This window comes from Zootoca vivipara, chromosome Z2 (genome assembly GCF_965207765.1).
Source record: "Zootoca vivipara chromosome Z2, rZooViv2.hap1.1, whole genome shotgun sequence".
NCBI classification, from domain to species: Eukaryota; Metazoa; Chordata; class Lepidosauria; order Squamata; family Lacertidae; genus Zootoca; species Zootoca vivipara.
Genome location: NC_142585.1, coordinates 20,717,805 through 20,738,494, shown reverse-complemented (window position 1 = coordinate 20,738,494; position 20,690 = coordinate 20,717,805). Strand labels below are relative to the sequence as shown.

At 42.9% G+C, this 20,690-nt stretch overlaps 1 protein-coding gene across 4 annotated transcripts in view; it reads right to left on the bottom strand.

The window, feature by feature from the left end:
• Window positions 1-16,101, bottom strand: part of CHM (CHM Rab escort protein) — a 71,702-nt gene extending 55,601 nt beyond the window's left edge. For 2 of the 4 annotated variants that reach the window (XM_060270452.2, XM_088664599.1), the window contains exons 1-2: window positions 15,960-16,101; window positions 5,933-5,999 (exon numbers count right to left, since the gene is read on the bottom strand). In XM_060270452.2, the coding sequence (XP_060126435.1) occupies window positions 5,933-5,999; window positions 15,960-16,008 (116 nt within the window). In that variant the 5' untranslated portion in view covers window positions 16,009-16,101. Of the gene's footprint in view, window positions 1-5,932; window positions 6,000-15,685; window positions 15,923-15,959 lie in introns of those variants that run through there. The other 2 variants (XM_088664598.1, XM_060270451.2) reach the window with 2 other exon arrangements.
• Between the last annotated feature and the right edge of the window lie 4,589 nt (window positions 16,102-20,690).

Here is a 20,690-nt window from a genome sequence, read left to right as displayed (position 1 = left end):
CAGTGCCCCCACAAAAAGAACTAGGAAGAAATCCCCCACCCTCAGCTTCAAAATTTCTGGAGGTTTTACATCCCTAGTTCAACAGCTTATTTCTTTGTACTGTGACAAAATGATTAGACTCATAAACCAAATTTTACTGTCAGACACGAAATAGACAACCTGAAGAAATATGCTGCCTTCCCTTTGCTTTGGTTATTCCACCAATGCATCCAGAATTTACGAACAAGAGCAAAGTCCCCTAAAACAAGAACATTTGGGGGAAGGGGAGGGGAGGAGGGAGGTCACTAGGAAGAAAGATCTTCATGCATAAACAAATCGCTTTCACAACTGCATTCAATTCTCAACTTTCACAACTTCAAATTTAAAGTCAATGCCAAGTCTCACGTTCCGAATTGCAAATTACTTTTCTAAATCACTTAGCATCTATCCTTGAAATTTCACACGTCAACAGCTCATTAATATCTACAGTAAATGTAGCTCTCTGAAAAAGAACCACATTTTTTTTCCCCAAAAACATTTTATTGAGACGGATAGCTAGCACCCAGAAATAGAGCCCCCTTCAATTACAATTTGGCAGAAGCTAACTTTGGTTTTAAAACATGACTACCGGAATTTATGGCCAGGCTGCAATGGAAGTGACTATTTTGAATAAGATTAGCTGTTCTTGATGGGGGATGCTTGGACAGTGTTTATAAATCAACAGAGGTGCTACTCAGTGGTTTATAATGGTCCACTTCAGACCATCTACCATCATCACATAAGCGGTATATTATGATAAACGCAAAACAGTGGCGGGAGATTAAAAGTAATAAGATCCACCCAGGGTAATGAATCCAGGCGGCACTGGCACACAAAGTACTTCAAAAGTTTCATTTGACTCACAGTTTCTCGCTGCCCCCCTCCTATTATGCTTTCTATCCAACTCCTATCAGAAAAGAGAGATTTAAAGTTTACACAGCATAGCGAGGATCAGATTTACAAGTGGGACCAATATTCCATTCCTCCTTCTTGTATGCCATAACACCCAAGAATATTGTTTAGGATTTATGGATTTAAATTTTGAGGAGCAAACCCAAGTGGTAGTTTTCATCTTTTATTTCTCCAAATTTTAGTTTTATTTATTGATGGAGGCCTATCCCTGTCTTGCAAACACTCTTAGAAGCAACAGGCAGCTGTCCAGCCAGGATAAATGAAAGTGGGAAATGTGTTTTATGCAATTCGATCTGGAAGGACTCAAAACACATAGCTACTGTAACGGGAGGGGAAAACATCCCATTGTATGCTGCATTTCAACAAAAAATGAGAATTATTAGATATGTTTTACTTACTCAAATTGTTAAGACAGTGCTTTAGACAGCTGACAATTCTTAATACATTTTTCCAAGTCCATTTCTCATTTACTGGGAGATTGGAAACCCACTTGTTCTAGATAGGGTTGCACTCCCTCTGAAGGAGCAAGAGTGTAGCTTGCGGGGTACTCCTGGATACATCTTTGTCATTAGAAGCAGAAGTATCCTCTGTGGGTATGAGTGCATTTTACCAACTTAGCCTGGTTCACTAGCCTGATCATTTTAGTTCATGCGGTGGTAACCTCAAAGTTTGATTGCTGCAATGAATTTTACATGGCGCTGCCCTTGGGCCTGGTTTGAAAGCTCCAGCTGGAGCAGAATGTAGCATATGGATTGCTGATTGGGGCATCTGGCAAACAACATATGACAATATTGTTTTTTTAAAAATGTATTTATTGAAGATTTTCAAACACAAAAAACATACAAAAATACAGAACACAAAAAGAAAACACAAAACACAAAAAGAAAAAACAAAACACAAAAAATACAAAATACAAAAATTCTAACTTATATCTTGATCATAACACTTTGGACTCCCTCGACACCCCCCACCTTGGGTCCCTGCTACAATATTATTTAGACAGTATTCATTGTTATTTAACACATCTTAAACATTGCTCTCTCAATCCTTTATTTCTATATTCAACTATAATTCCCAATTCTATTTATATCACCTTTAATCTAATATTTCAAACCAAATATTTCTATTTTCCCTTTCTTCATTCTATTAAAATTTTCCCTTCTGCCTATAGTTTTTACTTACAACGATTCATCATTCTAATATTAGCTCTTATATCATAATATTGTTTCAAACATAATAATATATCTCCCCCCCCTTCCCCCAGATCTAGATTCTCCAAGAGTTTTCAGCGAAATCCATTTGTCATACCAGTATTGGGCCTTCCATTTCATCCATCCTAATCAACATATATATTCTTTTAACCCACTCCCACCCTTTCCCATAACTTCCACAGGACATTTTTACCCCACTTCTGCTGTTTCCTCCCACATCCACCTGTACCTTCCTTTCTAACTTCCCAGAGCGTGCCCTGTCCTCCTTCTCTCACTAGGAGGGCAAAAGCCCACCCTGGTTCGTCCTTGAGGTGTTCTTGCGTCAAATCCTTTTTCTGTTCCACATCTCCCACTTGTGGAGCATTCTGCCATTCTTCTTCCTCCTCCTCTTCAAATTGTACAGCTTCTTCATACACCATGGAAATGTCCAATGTTGGTGATTCCTCTTTGTCCTCAGCATCCAATTTTACAGCTTCATTTCCAGTTCTATTTTCCGTGCAGCTTTCTCCATTCGCTTCTCTTTGTTGTTTATTATTTTCACGCAGCTGCTTAGTATATGAATTCAGTTCCTTTCTAATGTCAAAAAGTTCTAAAAGAATCTTTTGCCAAAGCTGGTCTTTTGCGGATGTTGGGTCTAGAGCCATCTTTTCTATTCCAGTCCCATGGGAAAACAGCAAATTGCACAACAGGAAATAGTGTGAGGCTTATTCCAAAACATTGTACTGGGTACAATCTGGGTATCTTCTCCTTTTAATTTCTTTCAATCACACCCCCCTTCTTCTTTTTAGCAGTTCCAATCACAGAGTCCAATCGCTGATCCCTCCAGGGACCTAGATCTGGCTTCCGGGGGGGGGGGGGTTCTTTTAAGTCCAATTGTTAATAAATTAGATACTTCCTTTCACCTTCCCGGCAAGGGATCAGGTTACTGTATCACAGTCTCTCAATTAGAAGAGGCCGACTCCCTTTTTAAACCTCTTCCGTGGCCAATTCTGTCTAATCTTAGACTTTTAGAGTTCTTTTACTCACGGTTTCCGAATTTTAATTTCTTTTGCTATGGAAGAATCCACCGCTCTCCGCCGCCGGCACGAAGCTTCGCTACTGCGAGGGTGACAATGATGCTCAAAATGGCCCCCACGACTACCAGCCCACTCTAACCGGGGCTCTTGACCGAGCTTACCGGAGAGTAGAGGAGTCAGAATTAGGGCGCTGCTGAGCTCTTCGTCCCCATAAAACACAATATGGGGCTCTTTCGGGTAGCGTGTCGCTTTCGCGGCTCTCCCCCCCCTCGCGGAGCCGGGTTGCCTCGGAGCTCGAGGCGAACCCCGCCGGACAGCACTGCCAGTAGACTGGAAGTCCCATATGACACTATTGTTAAAGCATCTGCGCTGGCTGCCCATCTATTACTCAGCCAGCTTTAAGTTCCTTGTACAGTATCAATTTACAAAGCCCTGAACAAGTTATGCCTGAACCCCTATATCCCAGCTCAATCAACGGATACGGGTGGCGCTGTGGTTCAAACCACTGAGCCTCTTGGACTTGCTGATCAGAAGGTTGGCAGTTCGAATCCATGCGATGGAGTGAGCTCTCATTGCTCTGTTCCAGCTCCTGCCAACCTAGCAGTTTGTTTGTTTTTTATTAAAAAAGACTTTATTTCGTTTAAAAATATACATAGCCAACCCAACAGTTTGAAAGCACACCAGTGCAAGTAGATAAAAAGGTACAACTGCAGTGGGAAAGTGTTTCCGTGCACTCTGGTACTCATCATGGTCCTCCGTGCACCAATAGCGTTTTAGTCCTGCTGGCCACATGACCCAAAAAGCTGTTTGTGGATAAACGCCAACTGCCTCGGCGGCCTGAAAAGCGAGATGACCGCTGCAACCCCATAGTTGCCTTTGACTGGATTTAACCGTTATCCCAGCTCAATCACTGAAATAATCTGCAGGAGAATTGTTGGTTGTTCACTGAGTTGTTGAGGCTCGATGGACAATAATAAAATGAACCTGTAGTGTTATTGGCCCAGTACTATGAAATATTTTTCCAACAGGGATTCAACAGGCACCTTCTGTGTCACCTTTTAACACCTGCTGAAAACCTCTCTATTCCATCAGGCTTATGGGACAAGAAGCTACAGTTAGAACTGGATATGGAACAACTGAGTGGTTCAAAATTGGGAAAGGAGTACGACAAGGTTGTATATTGTCTCCCTTCTTATTTAACTTATATGCAGAATTCATCATGCGAAAGGCTGGACTAGATGAATCCCTAGCCGGAATTAAGATTGCCGGAAGAAATATCAACAACCTCAGATATGCAGATGACACAACCTTGATGGCAGAAAGCGAGGAGGAATTAAAGAACCTTTTAATGAGGGTGAAAGAGGAGAGCGCAAAATATGGTCTGAAGCTCAACATCAAAAAAACCAAGATCATGGCCACTGGTCCCATCACCTCCTGGCAAATAGAAGGGGAAGAAATGGAGGCAGTGAGAGATTTTACTTTCTTGGGCTCCTTGATCACTGCAGATGGTGACAGCAGTCACGAAATTAAAAGACGCCTGCTTCTTGGGAGAAAAGCAATGACAAACCTAGACAGCATCTTAAAAAGCAGAGACATCACCTTGCCGACAAAGGTCCGTATAGTTAAAGCTATGGTTTTCCCAGTAGTGATGTATGGAAGTGAGAGCTGGACCATAAAGAAGGCTGATCGCCGAAGAATTGATGCTTTTGAATTGTGGTGCTGGAGGAGACTCTTGAGAGTCCCATGGACTGCAAGAAGATCAAACCTATCCATTCTTAAGGAAATCAGCCCTGAGTGCTCCCTGGAAGGACAGATCGTGAAGCTGAGGCTCCAATACTTTGGCCACCTCATGAGAAGAGAAGAATCCTTGGAAAAGACCCTGATGTTGGGAAAGATTGAGGGCACTAGGAGAAGGGGACGTCAGAGGACAAGATGGTTGGACAGTGTTCTCGAAGCTACGAACATGAGTTTGACCAAACTGCGGGAGGCAGTGCAAGACAGGAGTGCCTGGCGTGCTATGGTCCATGGGGTCACGAAGAGTCGGACACGACTAAACGACTAAACAACAACAAATTTCCACAATAGTTAGCCGATTTTTGGTGGTAACCTTTTATAGTGTTTTTACTGTATGGCTTTATATGTACAATTGTTGTAAACCACTCTAATATTCTTTAGGAATAACGGTATATAAATAGATTTATTCACTGGAAATACATGCAGTTTTGAAATCAGAAGTCTATTTTAAGTGTATTCAAGAACATGTAAAATAGTGTTTGGTGCTGCCTATGTCTGAGCATTCCTACCAATCCTCTGCCAGTCCCAATTCAGAGAAGGGTGATGTTCAATTGTTATTTCCTCCCTCACGGGCTAATACCATGGCTAAGGAGAGATTTGCAGGCTCTCACACACTCTCCCGCAAACGTCCTCACTCCTGGAAGAGGTGAACAACTGACATATGAGAGTCCATGTTTTCCTACATATTTATTTAAAGTATTTCTTATCCATCATTCAACACAAGGTCCCATACAACCAAGGAGATACTGAAAGGAGTGATGGAATCTCACCCAAAAGCTCCAGTGTAGACTGCAGAAAAGGGGGGTACTTACACTCATTCCAGGGGAATGTGTCTCAGATAATATCATGTTGTTTAGTGATCACAACAAAAATAAATGTCCCTAAAGGTATCATACAACAGTTAATACAAGGTGAAACCACAATCTGTTATGCCAAGAAGACAACATGTAACAAAAGATGACAATTAGTTAGAAGACTTACGAATCCACATGGAGAACCCGCTGGCCACTTCTTGAACATGCGGCTGCTATGATAGATTCAGGCAAACCTGTAAAGGAGGGAGACATGGGCACCACTGTTATACCAGACCAGCTGAGAGCTGCCCCTTCTGGCACATCCTCCCTACATTCAGAGGAAGGAATCATGGAGCTTTTAATGGGGAGGGTCTAATATTTTAAAGTTCTCTTTTCCACCCTTGTTTACCTGTTCTCCCCCAACTTTAGGCACACATTCCAGCCAGGCAAAAGCCTGGGGAAGGCATGGCCTAGGTTGAGTCCCAAGGGCCATATAAAGCAGTCCAGAGGGCTGCATTTGGCCCCAGGGCGCAAGGTTGCTCGCCCTTGTTCTATGTGCACATAACAGGGTTGCCTTTGCTTCTGCACTGTAATGGAAAGCGACACCAAAGCTGTCTATCACGTAAGACCATAAAGAAGACCAAGCCGAAGCCTGTAGATGAGCTTTACGCAAGTTCAGCAAAATGACTCCATAACAAGATCAGAAATCGGTATGAAACCAGGAAGCATTCTAATCTATTTCATATCTTCAGGTGCCCTTAAGGTAGAAATTCAGACTTTCAGCAACTTTTTAGTCATTTTTAAGGCCTACCTTTTTGACAGATAGTGGAAGATTTAATCTCAGCTGGCAAAAGGGGGGGGGGGAGTTATAAAGGTTCAATGCAAGTTCCCAACATCAATGGCTGTTTTGTTGTGATGGAACACCATTTTAACACTTGGGTTTTACCCCAGGGTGGGGAGGAGAAAAAGGATTGCTATGCTAGGAATAGATGAAAGTTTATTTTGTCTAGTAGACAATTCCGAAGGCATTGGGAGTTTCACACCACAGGCCAAGATTCTTTTTTCCTATAGCAGTGTTTCAAACTTACACAAGTGTCCCCAGTTCTATGAGCCAATTAGCATATTGATTTCCATTGAAGAAACACTATTTGGGCGAAGCTTCCAGCTACTTTCGTTGACACATTGCCGGTATCTAGGAATGGCGCATTGCAACAGACAACGCCTGTAGTTTATGCTTGTTTGGCTACACAAGCTTTTCAAATGCCTTTAAATCTTAAAGCAATGCATACCAAGATTTCAAAATCACCATCTGTAATCAAGTAACAACCACCTTGCATTTGCTACATTTCATCCAGAAATCCCCATGAGCTATTTTACAGGCTTTTTGCTGTCAGATTTAAAAGTAGTATTAATAAAATGTTAGCAGTTTATAATCTAGGAAATGAATGCTGGATACGACTGTAAAGGAAATGGAGGCAAAATTACCCTTTTCCAATTTGGGATGGGGCAACCTTCCAACTAAATTTGAGTTTGTCTAAATAGTACCGTACTCCTTGTTTTGTCACCGTAGCAATGTGGGGGCCACTGCACTAAAAACTCTTCCTGACCCACAGAGATGTAATGGGGTGCCCCTGTGCCAGGTTCAGTGCACACCAGGGCTGCCCCAGGGCATCAGATGTTATTTTCACAGCCCAAAAAGGCATTAAGCTGCAGCATCTCCCATACCACAAAACGTAGATTGAGAAAGGGGTCCTGCAGACGGGTAGTATGTCAAACAGAAAACTGGTTTACACAATGGAACCCCCTTCCCCCCCAAAAGAAAACATTGACTGTGGCTCTGCAAGTGAGATATTCCTGCTAACTTTAGAGAACTGGCTCCTTTGCTGCTCTAATGATTTAGTTCAGCAGAATCCTAGTTCAGTAGAGTTGGCAGGGGTCACTATGGTCATCTAGTCCAACCCCCTACAATGCAGGAATCTTTTGCCCAACATGGGGCTCAAAATTCAACAGAGCACCTGGGATTGCACCTTTTTCCTTAGAAATTCCTGCCCACAGTCATCCCTGGGGGGGCTCAAACCACCAACCTTCTCGTTAACAGCCAGGCACACTAAACCACTGCGCCACAGAGACATTTCCATTATTCTGTAACACAGGGTTGGCAAACATGTGGCCCTCCAGATGTTGTTGGGATGTAACTCATATCACCCCTGATCATTGGTGCTGCTGGCTGGGGCTTGAAGGGAGCTGGAACCTAGCAACATCTGGAGGGCCACAGCTTCCTCAACACTTTTTTAAAAATAAAATCTTCCTGGTGAGCCCTACAACAAAGTGGCAAATCTTTTTCAGGCCTCCACGATTAAAGTGTCTCAATTCTAGCTCAGGGTTGGGGAAGTTGTGGCTCTCCAGATGTTGCTGGACTCCCATCAGCCCCAGTCAGGATGGCCAGTGACTGGGGCTGATGGGAGTTGTATTCCAGCAACAAATGAAGCGCCACAGATTTCCTCACCCCTGCCAACCATCTCCACAGAGTTTTTGCTAACCTTGCATCACAAGCAAGCAGAGCTATAACTTAAGCCAATAAGTTCAGAAGCTCACAAATCTGTATGGCATTAAATAAAATAGCTGTATGACAATATGAAAAACAAATTCACACCATCTAGTTTTGAGAGTTCCCTACCCCCCACCCTGTGCCAGATGCTTAAATATTTGCTTGCGTGAAATGAAGCCCAATTGCTTACAAAAATTTGAACTATGAAAACATTGCAGCAGGAAATGCATTATGATGAAACTGAGGAAGATCATGCCCCCAAATATTCAGTAGTTATCAAAACATTTAAGGCTTTCAGTGATTTTCAGTGACAGAGAGAGTGTGTGTGTGAAAGAGAGTGTGTGTTTTGCAGGGAGCTAAAACCGGCGCCCCCAATGTTTCACTTTGTACCTCATCTTTTGGTTAGTTTGCCACAATAGATTTTTAAAACTGTATTAGTATCTGGAATTGATTTTTCTTAACACTATACTTACATAAGATAAACATAAAATAAAGTACTACCACCACTCCCGGCATATCGAACAATAAATAATAGATTCCCCTGACAGGACTTTGATGACTGGGCAAAGCCCAAATGCTTTCAGCCAAAATCATATGGAGCCATAAATCACTCTTTATTTTATAGAATATTTCAAAATGGATCCCTGCTTTCTACCTTGAAAGTCATTTCATGTGTTATTTATAACTAGTGAAGACTAGAAAAAGAAAAGAGGGGGGGGGATGCATGGAACCAGGAAATTTACAGTGACTCTTTTTTTATAAAAAAAAAGAATAACTTCTTTTTCAGAGAGAGAAAAAGAGGGGGGAATAGATTGACTCAGGCACAAAGAAAGAGAACCCAAACTCCTTTCAGAAGGGAATCTCTTTTATCTGATAACTTAACAGATGTGTGGTTTAGTTTTACTGGTTGTAATGCTAGGACTCTTGTCCTCATTTCAAGCTGTGGTTCCCGAGGAGACATGGTGGAGAGGAATCAGATCAGGATGAAGGGTAGAAGTAACCATGGACAACTGGGGATGGGCCCAGAGGAACAGAACTGGTCATATCATAGTCCCAGAATATTAAGGAGTCATCAAGGGAGGAGGGCTCTGGGGAGGGATGCAGGGGATGCAGTGGAAGGCATCCCTCTGGGGAGGGATCCCATTCTGTCTCCCTGTCATCCACCTCAGTGCTTCGTGCTCACCTTGTCAGCGGCTTCAAGGCCAGCTGCATCTCCAAATCTGCCTTTACCTCCAAAACTACCAGGCCCTGCCCCCAACTTACTTTCCCAAGAGGAGACTTCTGCCCCATCTGCTCCAGAAGCGTTGCTAATGCCTCTTCTGTCATCTGGGTCATGGAGAAGCCTGTTCGCGTAGACAGATGTCACACCTGGGCCAGGTAAAACCCCTAAAACCCTGTGTTATGGAACTCACAACTCAGACCAAAGTGCATGCTGGGAAATAGAAGCCAGTAGCTGTGTCTCCAAGGCCAAGGCAAGAGCATGACGTCAGCAGCCAACATTCTATAACTGCCACAAAGGCCATTCCTCCACAAAGCCCAACGCCGGGATCCTGCCCCTAGCCCCCCCCCCCCGCGTCCAACCGTCACAGACAGAGTGTGCCACGCCGACATCACGCCAAAAACCACCCCCACCCCGCCGTTGCCTCCCCCCCAACGCCAAATACCTGACATATAGGCCAGGATACGCCAACACCGGCACTGGGGGAATCACAGGGATGCATTGGGGGGGCGGGCAAGGGGGGGAGTCACAGGGATGAGCCGAGGGGTGGGGAGGAGGGGGTGCAGGGACCACTCACAGGGCTGTGCCAGGGGAGGGAGAGCGATGGCTCATGGGTCACGACAGGGTGGGGACAGTCACAGGGATGAACCGGGGGTGGGGGGGAGTAGGGGGCAGAATAGCTCATGGGTTGGGACAGAGTGGGGGGAGTCATAGGGATGAGGCACAGCAACAGGTGGCCGGGCCAGCTAGTTCCTATATAATGGAATTGCAGGGGGCATGTCACTTATTGGATCAACATCTTAGCTTAACTGGCTTTGCATGGAACCTGCTATGTCTTCTAACTCTTGCCTTTTTTTTTTTACTATGTACCAATTTCAGCAATTAGGATTTATATACAACATTCATATCTACAATCTGAGTTCAAGTTCTTCATTCAGTGAGAACCAGGACACAAGTGTTCCTCTTACACTACTTAAATTTCAGCAGTAACACAACAACACACAACATTACACATGCTGCCATTCTCTCACCCTTTCCACATATTACCTCATGATTCACTATATGGTACGGTGAATACTACCCTAAATTTCAAGAGGGGGTTGTGTGATTTATTAATACCACAAGAAACAAACAACGTTAAAACCAAACAGGGAAAATACAGAATGAAGACAAGTCTTGCATTTTCAACCTACAGGCCTAGAGTTTAAAAGTTTTGCACTCTCGGAATCCAAACTTGAGTCCCATCAAACTCTACTTAAAAGGCTGCGCTTAGAAATTATCTATTTATGTTCCAAAAGTGTTGTGAGCTAGAACAGGAATGGGGAGCCTCAAGTCTAAGGTCCCAGTGCTGCCCCAGGCCACACACACACTAAGCCACAACCTTCACGAGCCCTGGCTTGCACTCTCCTTGAAATTTTCTGCCTGGCTACAATACATCCTTGGATCAGAGGGGGAATATGTGAATTTGTAGAAACTAACCTTCTGTACATAGGGAAATTCGCATTCATTGTTTTGCCCATTTTTGCCTCTGGGTCTGCCTACCCCCCCCCCCCGGCACACAGCTCCTGAAAGGAAATGTGGCTCTCAGGCTGAAAAAAGTTCCCTATTCCTGAGCTACAATATCTGACAGTAGCATTCAATAGTGAAAAACACAAACACTTTCAGAAGCATGCAGCTGGAGCTAATCAGCCCACTGATCACAATATTACCTTGTATTTAAGCCACAGGCGACAAGGAACTGTGTGAAGGCAACTGTATGAAATTCCATATACAGTGTATAAGAGTGAAAGGGCTGGGAGGGAAGGGGTAGAGCACTACCTCCCTCCTCTGCAACAAGCAAGAAACACAGAGGGCAGTCAAGGGGCAGAATTCTCCAATCATCCTCTGCCAGTCCCCAGCAAACTAGCGTATAGATACAGTGGTGCCTTGCTAAACGAATGCCCTGTAAGATGAATTTTTCACTTAACGGAGAGATTTTACAAATTCGTTTTACAAAAAATTCATCTAGCGAATCACGGTTTCCCATAGGAATGCATTGAAATTCAAGTAATGTGTTCCTATGGGTAAAAAAATTTTTTCCCCCAATGCATTCCTATGGGATTCGCTAGACGAATTTTTTGTTATACGAATTGACCCATGGAACGAATTAAATTTGTCTAACGCTTGGTTTAATACCTTAAAATGTTCTGGAAGTCTGTTCTTAAACCAAAGCATTCTTAAACCAAGGCGTGCTTTCCCATAGCACTGGGGGACTCAATTTACAAATGGAACACACTCAACAGGAACCAGAACATGTTCTTATTCCAAGGCAAAGTTCACAAACCGAAACACCTACTTCCGGGTTTGCAGAGTTCTTAATCCAAGTAGTTCATAAACTAAGCTGTTCTTAAACCAAGGTACCACTGTATTTCACAGGCTAGTTACTTCTGGCAGCTTATTCACAAGTCTGTACTAATACAAGCATCCTTATTTAAACTGGAGTAACAAGAACTTTGGTGGTACCAATATACCACCAAGGTACAGAGGAGGGCCACATTTCCTAGCAGGCAACCTTTTGGGGGCCACATGTCAGTGGTGGGTGGGGCAACATATCGCTTATCTTTACACTATGGGCTACATCCCAACTACACAAAAGTCAGAGCCTTCTACATGTACATCTCTCCATAGGTAGAGGAGGCATGCCCTGGGGAGAGTTCTGAGGGTCAGAGAGAAAGGCTTGGAGGTGCTGGATGGGGGCTTCTCATTGGCACTGTTTACTTTCTGCCAGGAGCCGAGGACTGGGTAGGAGGCAAAGCTCAATTGTGATTCTATTAGTAAATAAAGTCCTAAACGACTTGGTGTTATATTTAATATTCATCATACTCAGAGCAGACGCACTGAAATTTATGAACAGGACTAACTTTGGTCCATTAATTTCAATGGGTTCACTCCAAGTAGAACTTAACTGGATACAAACAGTGTGGCTGAAGCACCTGATAAAACGCTGGTCTACTGCCAACATTCTGTCCCAGAGATGAGGAACTTGTGGCCCTCCAAATGTTGTTGGACTACAACTCCCATCATCCTTGACCCATCATCCTTGGTCATAGAGGAACATTTGGAAGGCTGCATTCACTTCCCTAGGCTAAGTTCTCCACTGCTGACCTAGGCGAATGGTGGGCTCTCCCCTACAGAAATATTTGGGGAAAGCTAGAGCATCCCCAAATAACAGCGGTCTAGCTTCTGGATTTCCTGTACCGAGCAGGGAGCTGGACTAGACGGCCTGCAAGGCCTCTTCTGTGTCATTTATCTCCCAACTTCAGGCCCAAATTCATAAAATGGGAAGCATTATGACCAACCTACCTACCAACCACACAGGACTATTTGGAAAGTGAGGAAAAGTCTGCTGTGGAACATTATTTTAAATACATTCAGCATACAGCAGTTATTTGATATACACAGAGCACAAGTATTAACAGAATGTCTCCAAACACACACACACACACACACACACACACACACACACAATTCAATTCACTATGGCATTAGCTTTCATGGACTGAATATTGTTGTTGCTACTCATTAATCATCTTCCACATTATGCCCCATTGTGAGGCACAAAAATATATATTCCTGCGTATAAGACTACTTTTTTAACCCAGGAAAATCTTCTCAAAAGTTGGGGGGTCGTCTTATACGCCAGGTCATATTTCTTATATGGTGAGTATATCCCAAACTCTATATTTTAACTGGAAAAGTTGGGGGTCGTCTTATATGCCGGAATATACGGTAATAAAAACAGCACCAAAAATAACAGAAGATGAAATTTAAAAAACAATACAAAGTGGACACCTATAGCAGAGATCTATTCATCCAGCTGAGAAAGCTTGTCAGAGCAAAAATGTCTTCAATTGTTTCCAGAAAGTGCAGATGGGGGACACCTGTCATATCTCAACAGGAATGTTGTGCCACAGAACAGGGCAACCACAGTGAAAGCCCTGCTCCATGTTACTGTGGAGTGGGTTTCCAATATCTTTGAAACTTGAAGGAGAAGCTCTCCTGAAGACTGCAGTGGCCTACCAGGTACATAAGGGACAATGCATTCTCTCAAGATCCAACAGATACTCTTAAATGGATAAGAAGCCAGGGTGAGGGGAAGGATATTGTTAGGGTCTGATGCACAAGCAGCTGTGATACAGAAGAAAAAACATATGGGGGAGGGGACCAGGGGAGATGTGAACACAAGGTGAAGCTACATCCTTCATACACAACCTCTGGCCATGGTCAGAGTTAACTGTGATTCATAGAAACAAAATTGTTGAGTTGGAAGACATCAAGAGGGCAATCTAGTCCAACCCCCTGCAATGCAAATCTTTTTGCCCAATATGGGGCTCAGATCTACAAACCTGAGATTAAGAGTCTCATGTACTACTGGGATTGCCAATTTTACTTCTGGCTTGACTTCTATGCAATGGCACAACAACCAGAATTCTAGCTGGTGAAGACATTTCCATCACTTCATCTGCAGGCTAGGAAAAAGCTTCACCTGCTTTTGCTCATAACAATACTTGGATGCCCTGCAAAAAGGGAGGTTGGCAACACTAGCTCAAAACCTTGCTTGTCTGTAGAATGTGTGGGTACATGGAAGCAAGTAGCTTGTTTTCAGCTTCAGTTTCCTCTTTGTAAAGACAACCACAAAAACCCAGATGGTTGGTGGAGGTACCCTGGGTGAGAGGCAGGGAAGCAAAGAACTCCCAGGGTGAGAGACTGGGAGAAGAAGAAAAAGCTCCAAGTGAGAGCTGGGAGGCTACACCACCTTCTGTGTGAGACAAAGGTTAAGCGTTGCTTTTGAGGGAAGACAGCGTTGCTTTTGAGGGAAGACTCTGCATTTTCTTTTCTCCATTTAGGTTTTTATTTAGATTGGTTTCTTTTACCTTATTGCATCATGAAAAGGTTTTTTAAAACCCTATTTAGAAACACACACAACCACCACAACCAAACTTCAAAAACAATAATTACCTTGTGAAAGTGAACACAAGGACTTCATTGCACAACTCATAAGGTGGTGTGCAAATTATTATTTTTACTAATAATAATTATACTGTATTAAACATAGGAACTATACCAAGTAAGAGCTGTTTGACAGTGAGGAGGTCTGCCTCAAGCAATGGCTGTCTTTTGTTGGAGGTGTTTAAGCAGAGGCTGGCTGGCCATCTGTAAGAGATGCTGCAGTTAAATCATGCACTGCAATGCCTGCATCAAGCAGGGGTTAGACCTCCAAGGTCCCTTCCAATGCCATGATTCTATGACCTGGCCTTAACAACAAAGTACAGTCATACCTCATGTTGGGTGCGCTGTGGGTTGTGTTTTTCCAGGTTACAAACGTGGCGGACCCGGAATTGTTTCGCCGCGTGTGCATGCGCAGAAGCATTCTGTGTGCTTCGCACATGCGCAGATGCACTCTATCAGGCTTTTGCACATAAGCGCTGCTCGGGGTGTGGACTTTTCGGGGTGCAAGCAGCACCCCGGAACGGATCGGGTCCGCAACCCGAGGTACCACTGTAAACCACAGTTTGTCACAAACTATGGTTTAATTGTGAGAGTGACTCCCTGTGCGGCTCTACAACTGCATTTTTATGTTGTGAACTGCCCTGAGATCTGCGAATGAAGGGCGGTATTTAATAAATTTATTCATTAAACAAATTTTATAATTTCACAAACAAGCCAATACTATGGCTTGCCATGTCACCTGAACGCTGAACGCAAGCAAAAAACAAACCAGGGTTTATTCTCACATACTCCTATCCGATTGTTACTTTGGGATGAAGGGTGGGGCATTAATTGGATAAGTAACAATAATGACATCAAACAGACAGGAAAGTTGAAGCATTTGAGAAACCCTATATTTAATGAACTGAAAGGGCCTTTCGCTGAATCTACCAAAGCTGATTACATGAGCAGTGGAACGGACCCCTCAGAAGGTGGTGGACTCTCCTTCATTGAAGGTTTTCAAGCAAAGGTTGGATGGTCATGGAGGCTTTACAGTACAGTATTTAAGATTCCTGTGCTGTAGGGGGTTGGACTGGATGACCCTCAGGGTTCCTTCCAACCCTAAAAACCTGTGAACAGGCATTTCTTATAATAGGTTACTGTGGTTTTTAGGAGGATGGGGTTGCAATCCTAAACCCACTTACCTTGGAGCGAGCCTCCACTAGTAGCCCTTACTTTTGAATAGGCTGCACTGTACGACATTGGGAAAGGGGCGTGAGGTAGGGAAAAGGCAGGGGGAAACGGAGGGCAGGTAAAATGGGGTCGGGGTCTCCCCCTGTGCGCCTCCTGCTGCCCCCAAGCCCATCTCTCCTCCATACTCCAGCATCTCACTTCCTAGAGGAGACCGGCCACCCGCCAGCCACGTCTGATTCCCACGTTACATACACACGCGCGCAACCCTACCCACCCCGCCCTTACCCGTTCCTATGACCACCACATCAAACTCCGAGGGCAAGTTATCCGCCATTTTGGGAGGGGGAAAGCCGCCGATGTCCGCCCCGCTAGAGTGTCAGCTCCTGGCGGAAGTGAAGCTGCAAGGTAGCTTATGGCACCGGACGCTAAGGAGCGGAGGTTGTTGGCGGGGTGGCGGTGCATTGTGGGTGATGTAGTCGTCCGCCTAGGCCTGACGAATAACTGTTTTACCTGGTCAAAAAAAACCTCTCTCCCAGGTAAAGAAGGGAGGGAGAGAGGCGGGAACAATTATTTATTACTGTAAATGTAAATGCAGCCCTTCATCTGAAGAGCACAGGGAGCTTCACAGTATAAAAACAACACCATACTATGGTAACGGAACAAAAAAACAGTAACCCTCCCCCCCATCAAATGTCATGAATTAATGTGGCGCCAGATATTCTGGCCTCCAAATCCCATCCGCCCCAGCCGGGATGGTCAATGGGCAGGGATGATGGGAGTTGTTGTCTAGCAACGTCTGGCGGAAACTTTTTTGCATACAGTACTTACCTATAGAAATCAACATCAGTTCGCAGATGACGAAAAAAGCGTGAAAACTGAACTTCTCTTCGGTTAATGTAAACTAAATTAATGTAAACTAAAACTATGCTGCTCAGTGTCAGTTTGCTTGGATGGAATTTTGCTTTGCTTTTTTTAAAAATGATTTATCTTAGAGCCACCAGATTCCTGGATTGTCACATTTATTGTGAGAGATCATAATCAACCTTACAATTTGCTACTTAAAATCTAAATTATGTCATAGACTTTATCATAGACTTTATGGCAGGTTTTCTTAACAAAACATCAAAACTTATATTAATCTTTCCTCAAACACATATCTATTTTAAAAAAAAAAAAAAAAAACTTTGAAAAAACTTAAAAAGTATAAGAACTCACATTAGGTAGTCAAAAAAAAGTAATTTAAACAAAAAGCTTATATAAAATAAGATATGTAATTACTTAACGTTTAGCTTCTATTGCACATTATATCCACTTAAGTCAATAGAAAAAGTATAAAGTATAAAGAGATGATTACAGGTAGGTTGGTCTGAGTGTTGGTCTGCTGTAGGTGAAACAAAATAAAAAAAATTCTTTCCAGTAGCACCTTAGAGACCAATTAAGTTTGTCATTGGTATGAGCTTTCATGTCCATGCACACTTCTTCAGTTGATGTTCGAGATATGCCCTTTGGGAAATTTGGTTTTGGCAAAGGCAAAACAACATCCTTGAAATCAACGCTTGCCTTATCTTCTACAATGGGGAAGACAAAAGTACAAGATCCTGGTTTTTCCCTGAGATATCACACTTGATAATCAATCATATTATATTTAGAAATGACTTTGGCCACATAGTAAACAACAGTTTTTTTTTTTCCAAATTGAATGAGTTGAGAGATTTCATGCAAACTTGTATACAGTGGTACCTCGGTTTAAGTACACAATTGATTCCGGAAGTCTGTACTTAACCTGAAGCGTACTTAACCTGAATCGAACTTTCCCATTGAAAATAATGGAAAGTGGATTAATCTGTTCCAGATGGGTCCACGGAGTACTTATACTCAAACCGAAGCGTACGTAAACCGAGGTATGACTGTATCGGGGCACTATTGTATACTTGCGGGGCACTTTTATATGTATTAATGTGCTCCGTGTCTTAGTGTATCAAAGTGCCCCACAGACATGTAAAAAAACAAAACAAAAACTAACAATCATTAATAAAACCACTGAACTTATTTAAAATTCATGTCTAATCCTGATTATCTGTACTGAGTGGAATAACTTACCTTTGGTATTTTTAAATCTTAACTAAAAGACGTAAAACCGTGTTGGAACACTTTTACATTTCACGTAATTTTTTTAGTTGGCCATGCTAAAAACACACCTACTCTCATCAAACACCAACAGCTAACTGGCGGGCGGTGCGGTCGCAACTGTTGTACTCACGCATGTATAGACACATTTTAGTGATGTTGCGACACAAATAACATTTCTCAATATTTAAATACTGTTGGTGTATCAACATGCCCCATGCATCGATGTGCCCCACTTCCCCCCCCCCTACTGATTTTATTAATTTGTTTCATAAAATTTATACTGTACACTGCTTGATGATTATTTTGAATTCAAGAATTCAAGAAAAGCATGCAAAAGTAAAAATGCCAAAAAGATTAAAATTACTTCAGCTTCCTGAGCATTTAGGTAGGCTTGTGGAACAAAAACATTTTAAGCAGGCACTAAAAAGAGCACAGTGAAGATACCCATTTGATATCAATAGGCAGGGAGTTCCATAGTGTAGATGCTGCCACACTAAACAACTGAGTTCTTACAAATTGCCATTATCAGAACTTTTCTGCACTTCATTATCGTCTGACTTCACTAGCTCCCCCCCCCCACTCCATCCTTACAACACATCTATTGTCATTATTATTATTATTATTATTATTATTATTATTAAGGTTATTAGTTGCTTCTTTTTTACAAAAACAATTCACAGTGACTTGTAAAGGTAAATAAATAGCATACATTAAAACCAGCTTAAAGCAAAACAAATAAAGATCGAAAACATTCATTTAAAAAACAAGATTAAAGTATTCGACCCTCTGAAGGAGGCCACAGATAATTAAAAGCTAATGTTCTGGAGGGGGGGGGTTGCTGGGTACCTAAAGATATACAGTGGTACGGTACCTCTACTTACGGTCACCTCTGGTTATGTATCCTTCGGGATACGCACGCGGCAAACACGGAAAAATTTCTGGATTTCGCTGCGCACGCATGCGCAGAAGCGGTCCCTCCAGTTGCAGAAACCTCGGGATCCGAACAGAGCTCCGGAACGGATCCCATCCGCAACCAGAGGTACCACTGTATAATGATGGTGCCAGGCGAGCCTCCCAGTGGAGAGCACAAGGATGCCTAGAAAGTTGAAGTTGAAATAATTTTAATCTGTTTTAATATTTTAACTTTTGCACGTTTTAAAGTATGGTTGTGAAGTTTTCCTGATTGTATTGTTTTATCTTTAATAGATGACTTTAAGGGTGTGTTGTTGTTGTTGTTTTAAAAAAATCAAGCTCTGTATAATTTTTTTATACATATACATATACAAATAAATAAATTCCACTGGTGGAGAAATATTCTACTTTGTATACCAAGTTATATGCACAGATGCAGGTTTTAAACATTCTATGTTCCAATTACTATAATTGAAGGAAATACATCTCACCAAAATGGGGAAGAATGTGCCCAGATAACCTATGCACCTTCTGCTGCTGCTGCTTACGTGCTTAATGAACTTTAAGGCTTCCGCAGCTCTCCCTTTTTAGTGTTCCTTATCTTTACACTGAACAATAGACTAGACATGCCTTCTAGACATGCCTAGACTAGACTCCTTCAAATAGATAAGGCATGTCCAACAGGTTGATCGCGATCTACCGGTAGATCGCCAGGGTTCTCCAGGTTGATTGCAGGAGTTTAAAAAAGAGATCGCCCGGTTGCTCCTGAGCGATCGTGATGCGCCCCAACCCTGGCGCTATGTCGTATTGGTGCCATTGGTGTCGTATTGTTAAAGGTTCTATTCCCTTCGTCTGCAGCAGAGTGGGGGGGAAGAAGAAATGGGTGTGGACTGTAGGGTGAGCGATCTAAAAAAAAGGTCAACAACTCTGGTTCTCCTCCACCTAAAAAAAGCTCAATGACTATGGGCAATGACAATGGGTAGATCACTGCCAGTTTTATTATACAGTACTGGGAGTAGATTGCAGTCTCTAAAGAGTTGGACGTGTCTGAAATAGAGGACTATTCTCTGCAAAGTAGAGTACGACCCTACTAGGGAGTATGCTTAGGATTGCAGTCCTAGGCCCCTGACCCATGTGCTACATCAGCTTCTCTTTACCATTGCATAATGTAATGGCATTCAGAATAGCTAAGCTACAGCGCAGCAGTAGAAAAAACACGTGCCTTTCATTAAAAGCTTCCAGGTTTGATCCTTTGTGTCTCCTGGTAGGGCTAGGAAACATCCCCTGGAGAGCTGCTGCCAGTTAGTGCCAACAATAGTGAGCTGATTAATAGCTGCTGGGAGCCATAAGTGGGGAAAGTGCCATTTGACTCAGATCACACTTGAGGTTTTTTTTGTGTTTTTTTTTTTTTTTTTTGCTTTGGTGGCAAGCTGTGAGAACAGGATGCTGGGTTAGGTGGACCTTTGGCCTGATCCAGCAGGACTCTTATTACATTCCAATCTAAGGCACCTTTCTATGTTTTCCTATGGGAATCTCAGACCTAAAATGATCCCTGTTTAATCATCTCATGCTGTCCATGTTTTTCAGTGCTCATGGTTGGGCAGGTTTTCCTGACTGAAGGCCTGCCTTGCTTGCCAGAAGCAGGATGTTGTGCTAGCTGCGGCTTAACATGCCTGGGCCCCCGAAATGTGTGTGAGGAAATACTCAAGTCTTAACACCCGACATCATAAGGGGTAATAACCTGACTGGCAGCCCATTAACGCCTTGTTATAAGCCCCTTGCTTATTCACAAGAGAACACAAAACCACTAATGGAAACCAGAGACCACTTCAGCCTTAGGAATCTGTTAGGCACAGTACAGCTAATGCACAGTCTTGTTGTCAGGCTGGCTAGAAACCTCAGAGATGGAAAAAAAACAAGGGGATTTCCATCTTGATAATAATAAGAATAATGTAGAAAAGGTAGCCAACCAAA